The 13,593-nt window shown below is 50.2% G+C and overlaps 1 protein-coding gene across 1 annotated transcript in view; it reads left to right on the forward strand.

The window, feature by feature from the left end:
- Nucleotides 1-5,975, forward strand: part of LOC109297069 — a 26,979-nt gene extending 21,004 nt beyond the window's left edge. Inside the window, exon 4 of the mRNA XM_019516718.1 lies at nucleotides 4,979-5,975. Coding sequence (XP_019372263.1) covers nucleotides 4,979-5,701 — 723 coding nt within the window. The 3' untranslated portion in view covers nucleotides 5,702-5,975. The remainder of the gene's footprint in view (nucleotides 1-4,978) is intronic.
- Nucleotides 5,976-13,593: the final 7,618 nt, after the last annotated feature.

Consider the following 13,593-nt stretch of genomic DNA (forward strand, 5'->3'; position numbering starts at 1 on the left):
AAATGAGGTCTGGCCTGTCCAGTCAGTCCCCCTTGCTTCCCAAAGCATAGTGGAAGCAGGCTCCCATTTCCAACAGGTCCCTATTCACTTGTTCTCTGGCTGCTCTGGGCCACTCTTCTCTGTTTGCCAATAGATGTCCACATTAGGCTTACACAACTGCAGAAACATTTTGGATAGGACTATTCAGAAAAATGCTGCTTTGCACACAAATTGTTCCATGGAGGCTGCTTGTTGCCTTTGCCTTAGTTCTAGTGTGATTGAAAGGGAGTTGTGTTCTTGGGACTGCAGTATTTCTCACCTACCCCAATCTCTATCATGTGCAATCTCTTGTGGAAGCTGTCCAGTTTGACACTTGCCTGACCCATAATTAGGCAATAGACCTGATAACAGCTTACAGATAGAGATCTGACGACAGCCTAGAGGAGAGTAGAAAGTAAGGATCCTGGACTTTAAAAAAGCAGACTTCAACTCACTCAGGAAACTGATGGGCAGGATCCCCTGGAAGGCCAGTTTGAGAGGGAAAGGAGTCTAGGAGAGCTGGCTGTACTTTAACGAAACTTTGCCAAGGGCACAGGAACAAACCATCCCAATGTTCAGGAAAACTAGCAAATATGGCAGAAGACCAGATTGGCTTAGCAGGGAACTCTTCAGTAAGCGAAAACACAAAAAGGATGCTTACAAGAAGTGGAAACTTGGACAAACAACCAGGGAGGAGTCTAAGAGTGTTGCTTAGGCTTGCAGGGATGAAATCAGGAAGGCCAAACCAGAACTGGAGTTGCAGCTATGAAGAGACACAAAAGGTAACAAGTAGGGTTTCTACACATATGTCAATAACCAGAGGAGGCTGAGGGAAAGTGTGGGTCCTTTACTGAATGGGGGAGGCAACCTTGTGACAGATGATGCAGAGAAGGCTGAAGTGCCCAATGCCTTTTTTTGCCTCAGTCTTCACAGGCAAAGTCAGCTCCCAGGCAACTGCACCTGGAAGCACAGTTTGGGGATCAGGTGAGCAGCCCTCAGTGGTGAAAGAACAGGTTAGGGACTCTTTAGAAAAGATGGATGCATACAAGTCCACGGGGCTGGACCTGATGCGCCTGAGGGTGCTGAGGGAATTGTCTGATGTGATTGCAGAGCCACTGACCATCATCTTTGAAAACTCGTGGTGATCAGGAGTGGTCCCAGATGATTGGAAAAGAGCAAATATAATATCCATCTTGAAGAAAGTGAGGAAGGATCTGGGGAACTACAGACCGGTCAGCCACACCTCAGTCTCTGAAAAAATCATGGAGCAGTTCCTCAAGGAATCTATCTCAAAGCATTTGGAGGAAAAGAAGGTGATTAGGAACAGTCAGCATAGATTCATCAAGGGCAAGCCATGCCTGACCAATCTGATTGCCTTCTATAATTAGATGACTGGCTCTGTGGAAGTGAAAAGAGCAGTGGACACAATCTACCTTCAGTTTACCATGGCTTTTGATACCATCTCCCATGACATTCTCACATGCAAGCTAAGGAAGTATGGCTTGGATGAATGCACTGTAAGGTGGATAGAAAATGGCTGGATCGTTGGGCTCAGAGGGTAGTAGTCAATGGCTTGATGTCTAGTTGGCAGTCAGTATCAAGTGGAGTGCCTCAGGGTTTGGTCTTGGGGCTGGTTTGTTTCAATATCTTCATCAATGACCTGCAAGATGGGATAGAGTGCACCCTCAGCAAGTCTGCAGGTGACACCAAGCTGGAGGGAGCAGTCAATACACTGGAGGGTAGGGCTAGGATTCAGAAACCTAGATAAATTGGAAGAGTGGAACAAAAAAAAATTCATGAGGTTCAATAAGGACAAGTGCAAAGTCCTGCACTTGGGATGGAACAATTCCATACACCAATATAGGCCGGGGGCTGACTGGCTGGGCAGCAGCTCTGCCAAACAGGACCCGGGGGTTACAGTGGATAATAAGCTGAATATGAGCCAACAGTGTGCCCTTCTTGCAAAGAAGGCTAACGGCATACTGGGCTGCGTTAGTAGGAGTGTGGCCAGCAGATCAAAGGAAGTGATTCTTCCTCTTTCTTTGGCACTGGTGAGGCCACATCTAGAGTACTGTGTCCAGTTTTGGGGCCCCCACTACAGAAAGACTATGGGCAAATTGAGAGTCCAGTGGATGACAACAAAAATGGCTAGTCTGTAGAAGAGAAGACTCAGGGGGGATTTCATAATAGCCTTCAACTCTCTGAAGGGTGATTCCAAAGAGGATGGAGCTAGACTGTTCTACGTAGTAAATAACAGAATAAGGAGCAAGGGTCTCAAGTTGCAGCAAGGGAAGTTTAGGTTAGATATTAACAGGAACTGTTTCACTGCGAGTGTAGTAAAGCTCAGGAACAGGTTACCCAGAGAGGTTGTGGAATCTCCATCCTTAGAGGTTTTTAAGACCTGGTTCGCAAAGCCTTGGCTGGGATGATATAGTTGTGGATGGTCCTGTTTTGAGTAGTGGAGGTTGGACTAGATGACCTCCCAATGTCCTTTCCAACCCTAATTTTCTATGATTATGATTCTATATTTGAAGGGAAGGGAGAGGAGCTATTGAAACTCATGCACAATTTCATACCCCGAAAGAATTAAACAAAATTACAAGAAAGGCATCAGGAAAAACCCTGATGACAAACTCCATTAAGCTGATGTACAGTCTTCCAAGGAGAAGGCAGGGCATTTGAGACTTTTAAAAGTAGAATGCACAGAATCCCCCAAAGGAGTTCTGCTTTGAGAATGAGACATAAAGGACTTTTTCTGCCATCAACTTTCACAGTCCTGTTCTCTGGGCAAAGGCTCTGATCCTGCAGTAGGTCAACACCAGGCAAAGGAAAGGGGCTGAAGCCCCAATGAGTTCTGTGAGGTTTGACAAGAGCACACGGGCCTTCCCACATGCAGCTTTCTTAAGCATATGAGCCCAAGATGTATTCAGGAAAGATTTTTGCACAAGAATATTAGGTGAACTCCTCCCTCCCCTCTGAATTGAAACAAATGCTCTATCAGTAATTAGCTTATACACTTTCTCCAATCTTCAGCATGCCTGAAAACATTAAAAAATGGGCACTGTGCCCTACTGCTGGCAACGTGTGATGGTTGCTGCTGGTACCCAGACTCAGCCCCCAGACTCTGGCTCTGACCCCAGAGGCTCCTGTCAGCCTGAGCCTTCCTCCTAGGCACTATACCCCATGCCAGCAGGCACATGCTGTCAAGTGCCATCACCCGGAGCCCAAGCCTGACCCCCCAGGGCCCCTGGCAGCTGTTGCCATGTTGGTCTCTTCATCAGCAAAAACACAGGCCCGGGGGCCGAACTGGACCCAAGAGACAGCGGACCTCATTGCCATTTTGGGGGGATGTTGCGGTCCAGTGCCAGTTCAGCCAAGTAACGAGGGCCACATCTATGTAGCCATGGCTGAACAGATGCAGGAACGTGGACACCAGTGCTCTGTCCAGCAGTGCCAGGCAGTCCAGGGCTGTGTGCAGGACCATGCCATTCCTGTGTGAGCTGGACCACATCCTGGCCCCCACAGACCCTGGCAAGGCCTGCCATGTGTTCAGTAGCATGAGTGGGCTCCTGGAGCCTGTGCCAGGGCCTGCCAAACAGGAGGACTTAGCAGGGGAGAGCCCCTCAGGGATCCAGCCCCAGGTCCCTGGTGGAATCCCTGCCCTCAGCCTCATCTAGCAGCTCGGGGAGCCTGGGCCACCACCTGCCCTGGCTATTCCAGCAGCAGCTCACCAGCGAGGAGCATGGGTCAGGGATGACCCCTGCACATGCCAGCTCCAGCTCCTTGCCAGAGGTGGCCACTGCTGTGCCTTGGTGCCCTGGGATGCCTCAGCAAGCCGGGTAATGTCTCTGCAGCTGGGAAGAGTCCACCGCCAGGAGTGACTTCCATGCCTATCTGATAAGCCCCACACAGGGAGGAAGACCAAGGGGGCAGGGGGTACCATGGCCACCCATGCCCATGCCAGCTCACCTGCCCACCCCCAGCCTGTATGCCTGGAGACTGGGACCCCACAAAGGGGTGGGGGGCTCTCCCCTCTCCTCTCCTGCCTGCCCTGCCCTGCCCTGCCCTGCCTGGCTGAGCTCCCCCCTTGCCCACTGCAGTCTCCCCTGTTAACATGCCAGGAGGCAGTTCAGACTTTATTGAGAGCGCTGCAGACTGCCAGCTACGCATCCAGGGGCCTGTCACATACAGAGAAACTCATTGATGGCAGCAGCAATCTACTCCTTGGCCGTCGGGGTCAGGCACTTGTAGCATAGGCAGAGATACCCCTCTCGGCGCACATTGTAGGGAAGCACAGACTTGCCTGAGGCATGATCAAAGCTCAGGGCACCATGCCAGGTTTGCAGCTGTGCCCAGGGTGCTGTGGCAATCAGCAGCAGCAGGGCATAATGGGTGAGGCACCCCTCAGTGCACTCAAACAGCTCACTGCAGTGCACCTGGGTGACTCTGACCAGGGGTACACTTGGGGTGCAAGCCTCACATGGCAGGGGTCCTGGCTCAGGCCACCTCTCTGGAGAGGGCCATCAGAAGGAGGGAGCAGGGCGTGTAACTCGCTCTACATCCCAGCCAGGCAGGATCCCCTCACCCCCAGAACCCAGGCAGCACAAGCCCAGCAGCCCAGGAACAAACTGTCTGGCCTGTAGGGAGGAGAAGGGGTGGGAGTTGGTTTACAGCTGCTGTGGCAGCTGCCAGCAGGGGCCATCCTTGGCCCAGCCTGAGAAGAAGACAGGGAAGGTAGGGTATCTGCAGCAAGTGGCAACCAGCCCACCTGCCCCTGGTGTAGAAGTGGGAAGGGAGGGCTTAGCTGGAGGCTGCCTGTGGAAGGGCCCACCCAGCCATGGTCCCTGCATGCATGACCTCTGAACTGAGAGTGGGCAGTGCACAGCCCCTCAGTACAGTTCATGTTATTTCTGGAAAGTTGCAAACTCTTAAAAAGAGTATCTCTGTCCTTGCTCTGCAGGACCAGCAGCTTCATGTGGAGGAGACCCAGCAGCCATCAGCAAAGATGGGCTCAAAGATGCCACCACCATCAGTAGGTGCACTCCACATGTGCCGCCTCTATCAGCACTGGAACCAGAACCGAACAGTGCTCCTGAAGTGGCTGGTCACCATGGCTAAGAAGCAGCTCGAGGACTTTTGGGCCTGGTGCCACCAGGACTTGGAGAGGGAGTGGGAGAGAGGCCAGGTGCACCTTGCCTTCAAGCAGAGGGGACTCACCCTCGAGGAGAGGCAGGTCACCCTTCAAAAGAGGTACCTCACCCTCAGAAAGAGGCACCTCGCTCTCCTGGAGAGGCTGGTGGAGGCACAAAAACAGCAGTGCACTGTTGTGCATCAGGCAATACAGGTCACTGCATCCTTGACACCATGCTGGTCCTGGCAGTCACCTTCATGCTGCCTGGAGCCCGTCCCTGAGCCCTTGCCCTGCCTGACCCCTGTGAGGTCTACAGACCAGCATCTACCCCCACAGTGGGCATTGGAGGAGGTTCAGTACCACCTGCAGCAGCCAAGGCCCCCTGACCCTGGTCCTCATCCTGGTCCCATGGGGGTCTGGCCCCCCTCCTGGGCTGCTGCCTGCTGCTCATCCTACCACCATGCAGCTCCTGAGCAGAAGCTGGCCACAGCTGGGCCAGCTCCCCATGTGGGCCCTGCTGGCTTCAGCCCTGTGGAGGAGGAGGGGGAATGAGCTGAGTAAGCTGGACAGTGCCCATTGTCACCCCTGAGCCAGACCCCAGCCCACTGGTGTCACCATAGCATTTGCACTGGAGGTAGTGTCAGCAGAGGCCAGGGTGCTGGGTGCCTCTCCCTGGGCTCTGCACTGTAGGTGCCTCCTTCACACTGTCCCCTCCTGACAGTTTCACAAAGACACTTGTGTAAATAGTTCAAAGGGGAAGAGGGTCCTTTATTGGTGGTGCTTTATTGGCATTGAGGTTAGGGGTGGGATCTGTTGTGGAGGATGGAAGGGAATCTGGTGCTGTGAAGGGGGGCGGGGGTGGGGGGTCTGTTGCTGTGTTCTGGAGGGAAATAAAGACAGTGTTCGCTGAAAACTGCCTGCAGTATATATGGTTCTCAGGTTGCCCTGTGGGCCTGGGGTCTGTGGGTGGCCACCCTACTGTTGGGGTGGAGGAGGAGGTAGTCCATAAGTGCCTCATGCACATGGTGCCCTGGTCCCCGCTGCTGGGTGCACAGCTCACCCAGGGACTTGGTTGGGTGGGGAAGGCTTGTTGTTGGTGCTGACACCACAGCTGGCACTCCTGGTGTCAGGCATCCTCAGTGAGCCATGCTTCCTCTGCCCAGGCCCCATGGTAGAGCTCCCCACTGGGCCTTGCAGATATTATGCAGTATACAGACTGCAGCAGTGACCCAGGAGATGTTGGCCTTGGCAAACTTGAAGAGGGCGGTGAGGTTGCACCAGCATCCCTTGAGGTGCCCAAAGGCGCACTCAGTTAGCACTCAGCTCTGGCCCAGGTACCTGTTGAAGTATGCCTGGCATGGGTCAAGGTGGCTGATGTAGGGGCATGTGAGCCATGACAGCAGTAGGTAGGCAGAGTCCCAATGAGGAGGGGCAGGATGGTCATGTTGCTCAGCTGCACATCCAGGACTCTTGGAACAAAGAAGCTGCTTTCCACCAGGGTTGGCAGGGTGGAATTCCAGAAAATCTTGGCATTGTGGGCACTGTCACCCCAGCTGGCACAGATGTTCGTGAACACCCTAGTAGGGCCTTCAGCACAATGAAGTGGAAGCCCTGCCAGCAGTAGTAGGGGCAGTCCCCCCAGGATGAATAGGTAACGGGGATGTGTATCCCGTCGAAGGCCATGAGGCACTGGTGGAAGCCAAGTGTTCAGTAGTCTGGCATGACCTCAAGGGGGTAAGCAACCTGAAGCATGGTATTGGCCAACACATCCTGGAGGATGCCACAGACTTCAGGGACAGCCTCCCCACTGGTTGCCTTGCCAACCCCAAACAGGTAGCCAACAGTGCAGGCTCATGGGTGTGGTGAACTTCATAAGGGTGATGGCCACACAGGTCTCTGTGGGGAGAGGCAGATGCATGGGGGTGGCTGGTGCTCCAGATTGTGTGTGAAACAGCTGCACTAGCTCCTGGAACATGACCCAGGTCATCTGGAATGAGTTCAATGACTGGTTCTCATCCTAGATGTGCAGAACGACATGGTGTCACCAGTCCTGGCTGGTGGGGCAGGCCCAGAAGCAGTGGGGCTGGAGCCCGAGGAGCTTGTGGATGGCAGTCACATTGGCATTGATGTGGGCATCATCAGTGTCCCTGCTGGGGTCTGAGAGGTGACCCAGGAGCTGGTAGCTGATGGCTTGGGGGTGGTGGGGCACAGGCCCTGAGCCTGGGTGCATGGCTGCATGGCAGGGTGGAGCAGATGGGGTCCAGGCCCACCAGGGTCAGATGGCAGTCAGTGCAGGTGTGCAGCACAGCTAGTGCAGCAGCAAACAGAAGCCCATAGTGCTGGTCGTCACTGCCAAAGGGAGGGTGAGGAGTGTTCATGGCACACTAAGCACAGGCTCTTGGGACAGCATCCTGACTGCAGACTGCTTGGGGCCAGAAAATGGTGTTCACTCTCCCTTTGAGCATCCAATCTCTGCCACTGTGTGAAATGGGATACTGGGCAAGATGGACCTATGGTCTGACCCAGTAAATGGCAGTTCTTATGAGGAAGACTAAAGGACCCTATAGTGAACAGATTTTGGATAACCAGTCTCCCTGGGTTAGGTGAAAAAACATGCCCTTCTATTGGCTCTGAATTTCCCACCTCTCCTCCTTCAGTTGCCAACCCACGTGTCACATGCCATAATGAACAACACATGACTGCATAACACATGACCAACAGGTAGAACCTGCTTTGGCATCCATGCTTTGGTAAGAACCCATGCTTTGATAAGCATCCTGCTGGAAATGATTGACCACATGTAATGATTTTTAATGCAACACTTGTCTGAAGAAATGCTCTCTCACTGTATAAAACTAATAGACTGGTTTAGCTGTTGTAATAGGTTAACTGGGTGAATAAGGTGTGGAGGCCTAGCCTATTACAGATGGCACAGATGGCCTGTTTGGTTCATACGTTGAGAAGACATTCTTATAAACAAGTGTGATCTATTGCGCTCCACTGGCTGGGCCTACCTGTGGAGTTTGGGGCAATGGTTCCTGTCCAGGAAGTTAGAAAAATTGGGGGTGAGTCCTTGCTTAGGGTTTTGTGGAGTGTCAGGGGCCAGGGACAGGAAGGGAGGAATGAGCTTGGTAAACCTCCAGATTCAACTTGGAGCTGGATACACACCTATGCACTTAATAAAGCCTCCTAAACATTTTCAACCAATTCATCCATTCCAGTCTGGCTCCCTAATTAGGGGCACCTCCCAGGCAGCATGTGTTTCACCCAGCAATGTAAAGTCACCACATAGAGTTAATGCCAAGCACTTTTCCTTCCCCCAGGGCAGCAGCAGCTGCTGCCAGGGCCCAGGGACTTCCAGCTCTGAGCTCCCTCCTGCTGCCTGCCAGAGATATGAAAGAGGCCCTGGCCTCTCCTGTGATCAGTGTGCCACCTTCATAGAGCTGCACCCTCCATCTTCACTTATCTGACATCTACACTTGGCTCTTGGGCAGTACCTCCCCAGCATAAGGGAGCAAAAAGAAGCAGGGTAACTGGGGCTTCAGCAGAGGCCCCCCCTCCTCCTGCCCCCAGCAACCCTGTGCTGGAGGACACAGCCTGAGAGCACAGAGCAGGAACACTGCATGGCTTGTGAGGCGAGACATGCCTCCAGCTGAAAGCTCTTACACTTATTATTTTCCAGCCAATCCAGCCAAATCCTAAGGTCTCTGAATGTGGAATCAGGGGTCCAAAAGATAATTGTGACTTGTGGAAGATTCTTATCTCTGCACCATTAGACTGCAGTGAGGCAAGCAGTTAGCTGTGAAAGGTTTTACTTTGACACTACTTTGGCCAGGGTTAGTTATAATTTGGAAAAGTGCACCCAGCTAGAGCCAGTCAATGCAATTACAAGTAAAGGAAAAGCTTTATTGTTTTTCCATGCATAAAACATTAAGAAAATTAAGGCATTTCCCTCCAGTCCAAGTATTGACTGTAATTATAGATAGCAGGCAGTCTTAGCCACAATAAAATATTGAAGTGCTTTTATATTGCTACTGACTATAGTTTATTATTTAGGGCTTGAAGAAAAGTTGCAATTTAATGAAGTGCAGTTTCACAGAACAATGGAAAGGAGGCCATTACTGCACAATATTGCTGCCTTTTCCATTATTAGTATGAAAGCACTTGCCAGATGAATAGGAACAGGTTTAAACTAACTTTATTACTTCTATGATGTTAATTCACCCTGAGCTGCTCTCCCGCCACATAATCTCTTCTTGGAAAAGAGAAGCACATGTTCACATTGGACATAACTGTCCAGAGCATGTTTCTTTTCCTATAGCATTACACGCTTGGAAAGGTTTTCTCAGTATGGCCCCAGTACATTTAGACAGGGGGGAAAGCAGGCTCTTATGCCTTCTCTAATGGTTTCTTTGGGTTTTTCAGGTTAACATTTTATCCTTAAGCAGCTGTCAGCAGGAACTACTTTGAAGTTCTGTCTTTCAGGATACGTGCCAAAAATCTGCTTGCATTTTTCTTCATAATTTAAGATGGAAAGACACAGCCTCAAAGACATGGGATGCCATGCCAGTACAGCAAGGATGTGAAAGGATGGTTAGGTACTTAGGGTGGTAATTGAGGTTTTGGGAGATGGAGGCTCTGTTCCTTAATCTGCTTGTGTGACTCTGGGCAAGTCCTTCAGGAGGAATGTGTCTAAAGACCTTGATGGATATCAGCCAGATCTAGGAGTGGATCCAGGTTCCTGAACTCCCATGAAAATAGGTGCCTAAATGACTTTTTAGATCTGGCCCCTATGCTCCACTTCCCAGCTGTAAAATGGGGAAAATGAAACTTATCTCTTTCTTCAAGCACCTTGAGATAATGGAGGGTGAGAGCGCCAGATATTGTTACGTACAGGGGAGAATTTCTTTCCATGGCTCAGTGCTAGTTCACGTTTATTTGGCATTTTTCTTTCACCCAGATGTTCATGGCTCCTTACACCAACATACTCTAGGAGGGAGGAGGGAGGAGTAGGGCCCTGGTGAACCTGCATCCTGACTTCCTGGAAGAAACAACCTGTTACCTTTTCTTCACACATCAGTGTCCCCACAGGGCTGTCACTTTACATGCCCTTATGAGTATTCTGGCCTACAGGGAAGCTGCCTGGTAGGACAGCTTCCTGGTCCTTTGCCTCAGAAGGGGTAAAAGGAGTCTTCTTTTTCTACTGTTGCTTGATACTATGTGGCCCTGGAGTTTGAGACACCCTAATGTCAGTGTCTCACTAGCCAAAATGTAATGATGGAGCCCTCTCTTTTTCCACAGCTGTCTTGCAAAGACCTGTAGGGGATCTCTGGCCCCACACTCATTGAGTACAGACTGTTTTGGCCCCATTACAAGAGGATTATACAACTTGCAATTTATTTGTTAGCTAAGAAGGTATTAAGAGAATGACAACAAGAAAAAGGATTGATGTTATTTGTCATGAAAAATGTTTAGTAAGCAGAGCTGATTGGGATGGTTCCATTTTCCTTTGCCTTTTCCATTTCAAGATAAATCCCCCAATTTGGCCTTTTTTTCCATTCTGAATTGGAACATAGGAAAAAACATTTTCAAAAGTTCTCATGAAATACATTTTTGAAAGAATATTTCTGGTTAAAATTTTTTCTTCTGATTTTGACCCTTTTAAATGTTATAGTTTTCCTGTATAGGAAGCAGTGTGTTTTGTTTTCAGATGCCATTCTGAAATAAAAAGCCAATATTTTTCATTTTAAAACTAGAATGAGATACTCTGATTTTAAAATAGTTTTTCAATGAAAATTCACCCAAATTGGCGTGTTTTTCAGAATGTCAATATTTTGACACAAGTAGTGCTCTTGTTTAGAAACCTTGCAAGTGAAACACTTCTGATCAGAGTTCCCATAAAGAAATATAGTCATCATAATCACAAAGTGGCAGATTCTATTCTACCTATGGGGCATCTAAGTAGATTTAGGCACCCACGTGCAATTCTATTACACCCTATTCAGGTCCCTGAAAATCCATGAATGCATCTTCTTTTGTAACACACCATGATCTGACCATTAAGACTGAGTCATAAAAAAGCAGCAAGGAGAAGGAGGGCAAACCCACTCCTCTTGCAGGGCTGGGCGAGCTCTATGCCTGCCCCAGCCCCAGCCCCAGGTGCTTAGGAGCCAGTGCGGACGCTGTGGCCCAGAGATACATGCTGGCAGTCTGTGGCCATTGCTGGCAACTGCATCTCCCAGCACAGGCACAGGGCAACTGCAGCAGTCTGCCCGCACCCCAGGGCCACTCCCTGGCACTACAAGGTGCCTCAGTCACCTACCAAGCCTGGCATCACCCAGGCCCATCTGCAGACAGCTTATGGTCACTGGGTCCTGTGGCAGCTGACTGCAGGCAACCCACAGCAGCCTACCCAAACCCTGCAGCTGCTGCCTGGCACTGCCTCGCCTGCCAGTCCCACACCACGCCCCTGCTCAGGGTGCTGCAGGCAGCTGCTCAGGCCCAGCAGCACTGGGACTACCGCGTGGAGGCCCAGCGAGCCATCAAGAGAGCCACGCTGATGTTCTCCCTGATGCCACATGCCACCTCCTGGGGCCCCAACTGGTCCCAGGAGGAGACTGCAGACCTGATTGTGTTGTGGGGTGAGGCCGAGGTCCTCATGCAGTTTGCTCCCCCTAATAGCACTAGAGGCCTGGTCAGGGCTGCAGGGAGTGGGAGGGGTGAAATCTGCTCCCATGTCCCTGCACATGTAGACACCTACCCATAAGAGTTTACTCTCGAGTAGTACACATGTAGATTATTTGCACATGTAGATGTGCTCACTAAGTCTGGTTCAAAGTGTATGTGGTAGAAAATTAGTTCTAGACCATTCGTTATCAACTCTTCACGCAAAAAGCATCCTCAAAGCACTAACACATTGCAGAAGCACACCATGATTTGACTTCCACTGTGAGGAACATCACATCTACCACAGCACCCCAGGGGATAATAAGAACGTCCTTGAAATTCTTATTTTAGATATGTAGTCACGTGTTCCTCTCCATGCTGTGAAATGCCTCATAACAGAGAGATGTTGTCTCTCTAAGCAGAAATGGTGAGAGGAATGTATATCATCATGTGTGTTGTCTCAAAGTGGGCTTTTGTATCTTAAACATTATTGCATGCTGCTATTCATTAACAGTATGGGCCACTTGTATGCCCTTTGCACTGAGGTCCATACTGGGGTCAATGCAACTCCAGTCCTGATCTTTTTACATTGCATGACAATATATTCCTTGGTGATGTATAACTGATGTTGTAGCCACGATGGTCCAGAAATTATGCAAGAGGTGAGGTCCAAAACAAAGCTCTTGTTTGGTGGCATTAGCTATCCTCCTGAAAGAGATTCTGAGATGTGAGAAACAATGCTCCGCTTTCCTACAGCAGCCAAAAAAAAGCCTGTTTCCTCACCAACTACTGCATCTTACAGCTCTGGCCTAATTGTGGCAGGGCCATTTTCGCACCCAAATAGTGGTGCTGCCTCCACACTCCCTGAGTGGCTGAGGGACAGGTTTAGAGCTAGTTTTAATTGCATCAGCAGGGGCCCTGAGAAACCCATCCTGCTCTCCACACCTCACTGGAAGAGGCAGGAACAGCCAGGTAGAGGAGGGGCAGGAAAACTGGGACATGGAGACTTGGGCATGCCTGGGGGCTACCTTGACAGATGGCCCTAGCACTGGGTAGGGGAGGGCCTTCTTGCTTTCCCCAGCCTTTAGCAGCCATCCTGTTGCAACAAAATGCCATGATATGGAACTTCCCAGCAAGTGGCCATATCATGGTATTTTGTTGCAAATTGTCTTTTTCATGAAAATTACTTAATTCCATGATTTTCAAGAAAAATGTGAAATCACAATTTAACCCTATGATAGATCCCCTGATGCCCAGCATATTTTGAGAGTTAAAAGGGATCTCCCTGCCCGCCTTCCCCATGACATCAGGGAGAAGCTTTGGAGGAACAAATACATGTAGAAAGTGTTGGGTCAATGCCAGAGGCAAAGATAATTTTTTCACAGCTTAAGAATCAAGCTGGGAATATTTGCTTTGGTTAGACTTGGTGGTTACCATATCTATGCTGGAATGGCCTCACATCTGAACTGCCTTTGGCACCAGCCACTCTTTACTAACTAGCTTGTGTTGATCCTGATGTCTGTGGCTTGGGCTGCTTAGCAGCACATGCTTCTTCATCACAAGAGGAGAAGCAATTAAAAAATACAAAATTAGTATTTATGCAGCATTCCCACATCCTTTTGAATGTCGCATCAGGAGTACGCTGCTCCCTGCCTGATGATACAGTACCTTGATGCTGCATTGTGCATGAGAAACTTCTTTCCCACATTCTGAACGGGAGGAGGGACTAATAAAGAGTCAAAGGCAAAGCTATTGACACTGTGGACACCTGCACTTCT

The sequence above is a fragment of the Gavialis gangeticus genome, unplaced genomic scaffold, assembly GCF_001723915.1.
Source record: "Gavialis gangeticus isolate Ggan-Ray unplaced genomic scaffold, GavGan_comp1, whole genome shotgun sequence".
In the NCBI taxonomy this organism is placed as follows: domain Eukaryota; kingdom Metazoa; phylum Chordata; order Crocodylia; family Gavialidae; genus Gavialis; species Gavialis gangeticus.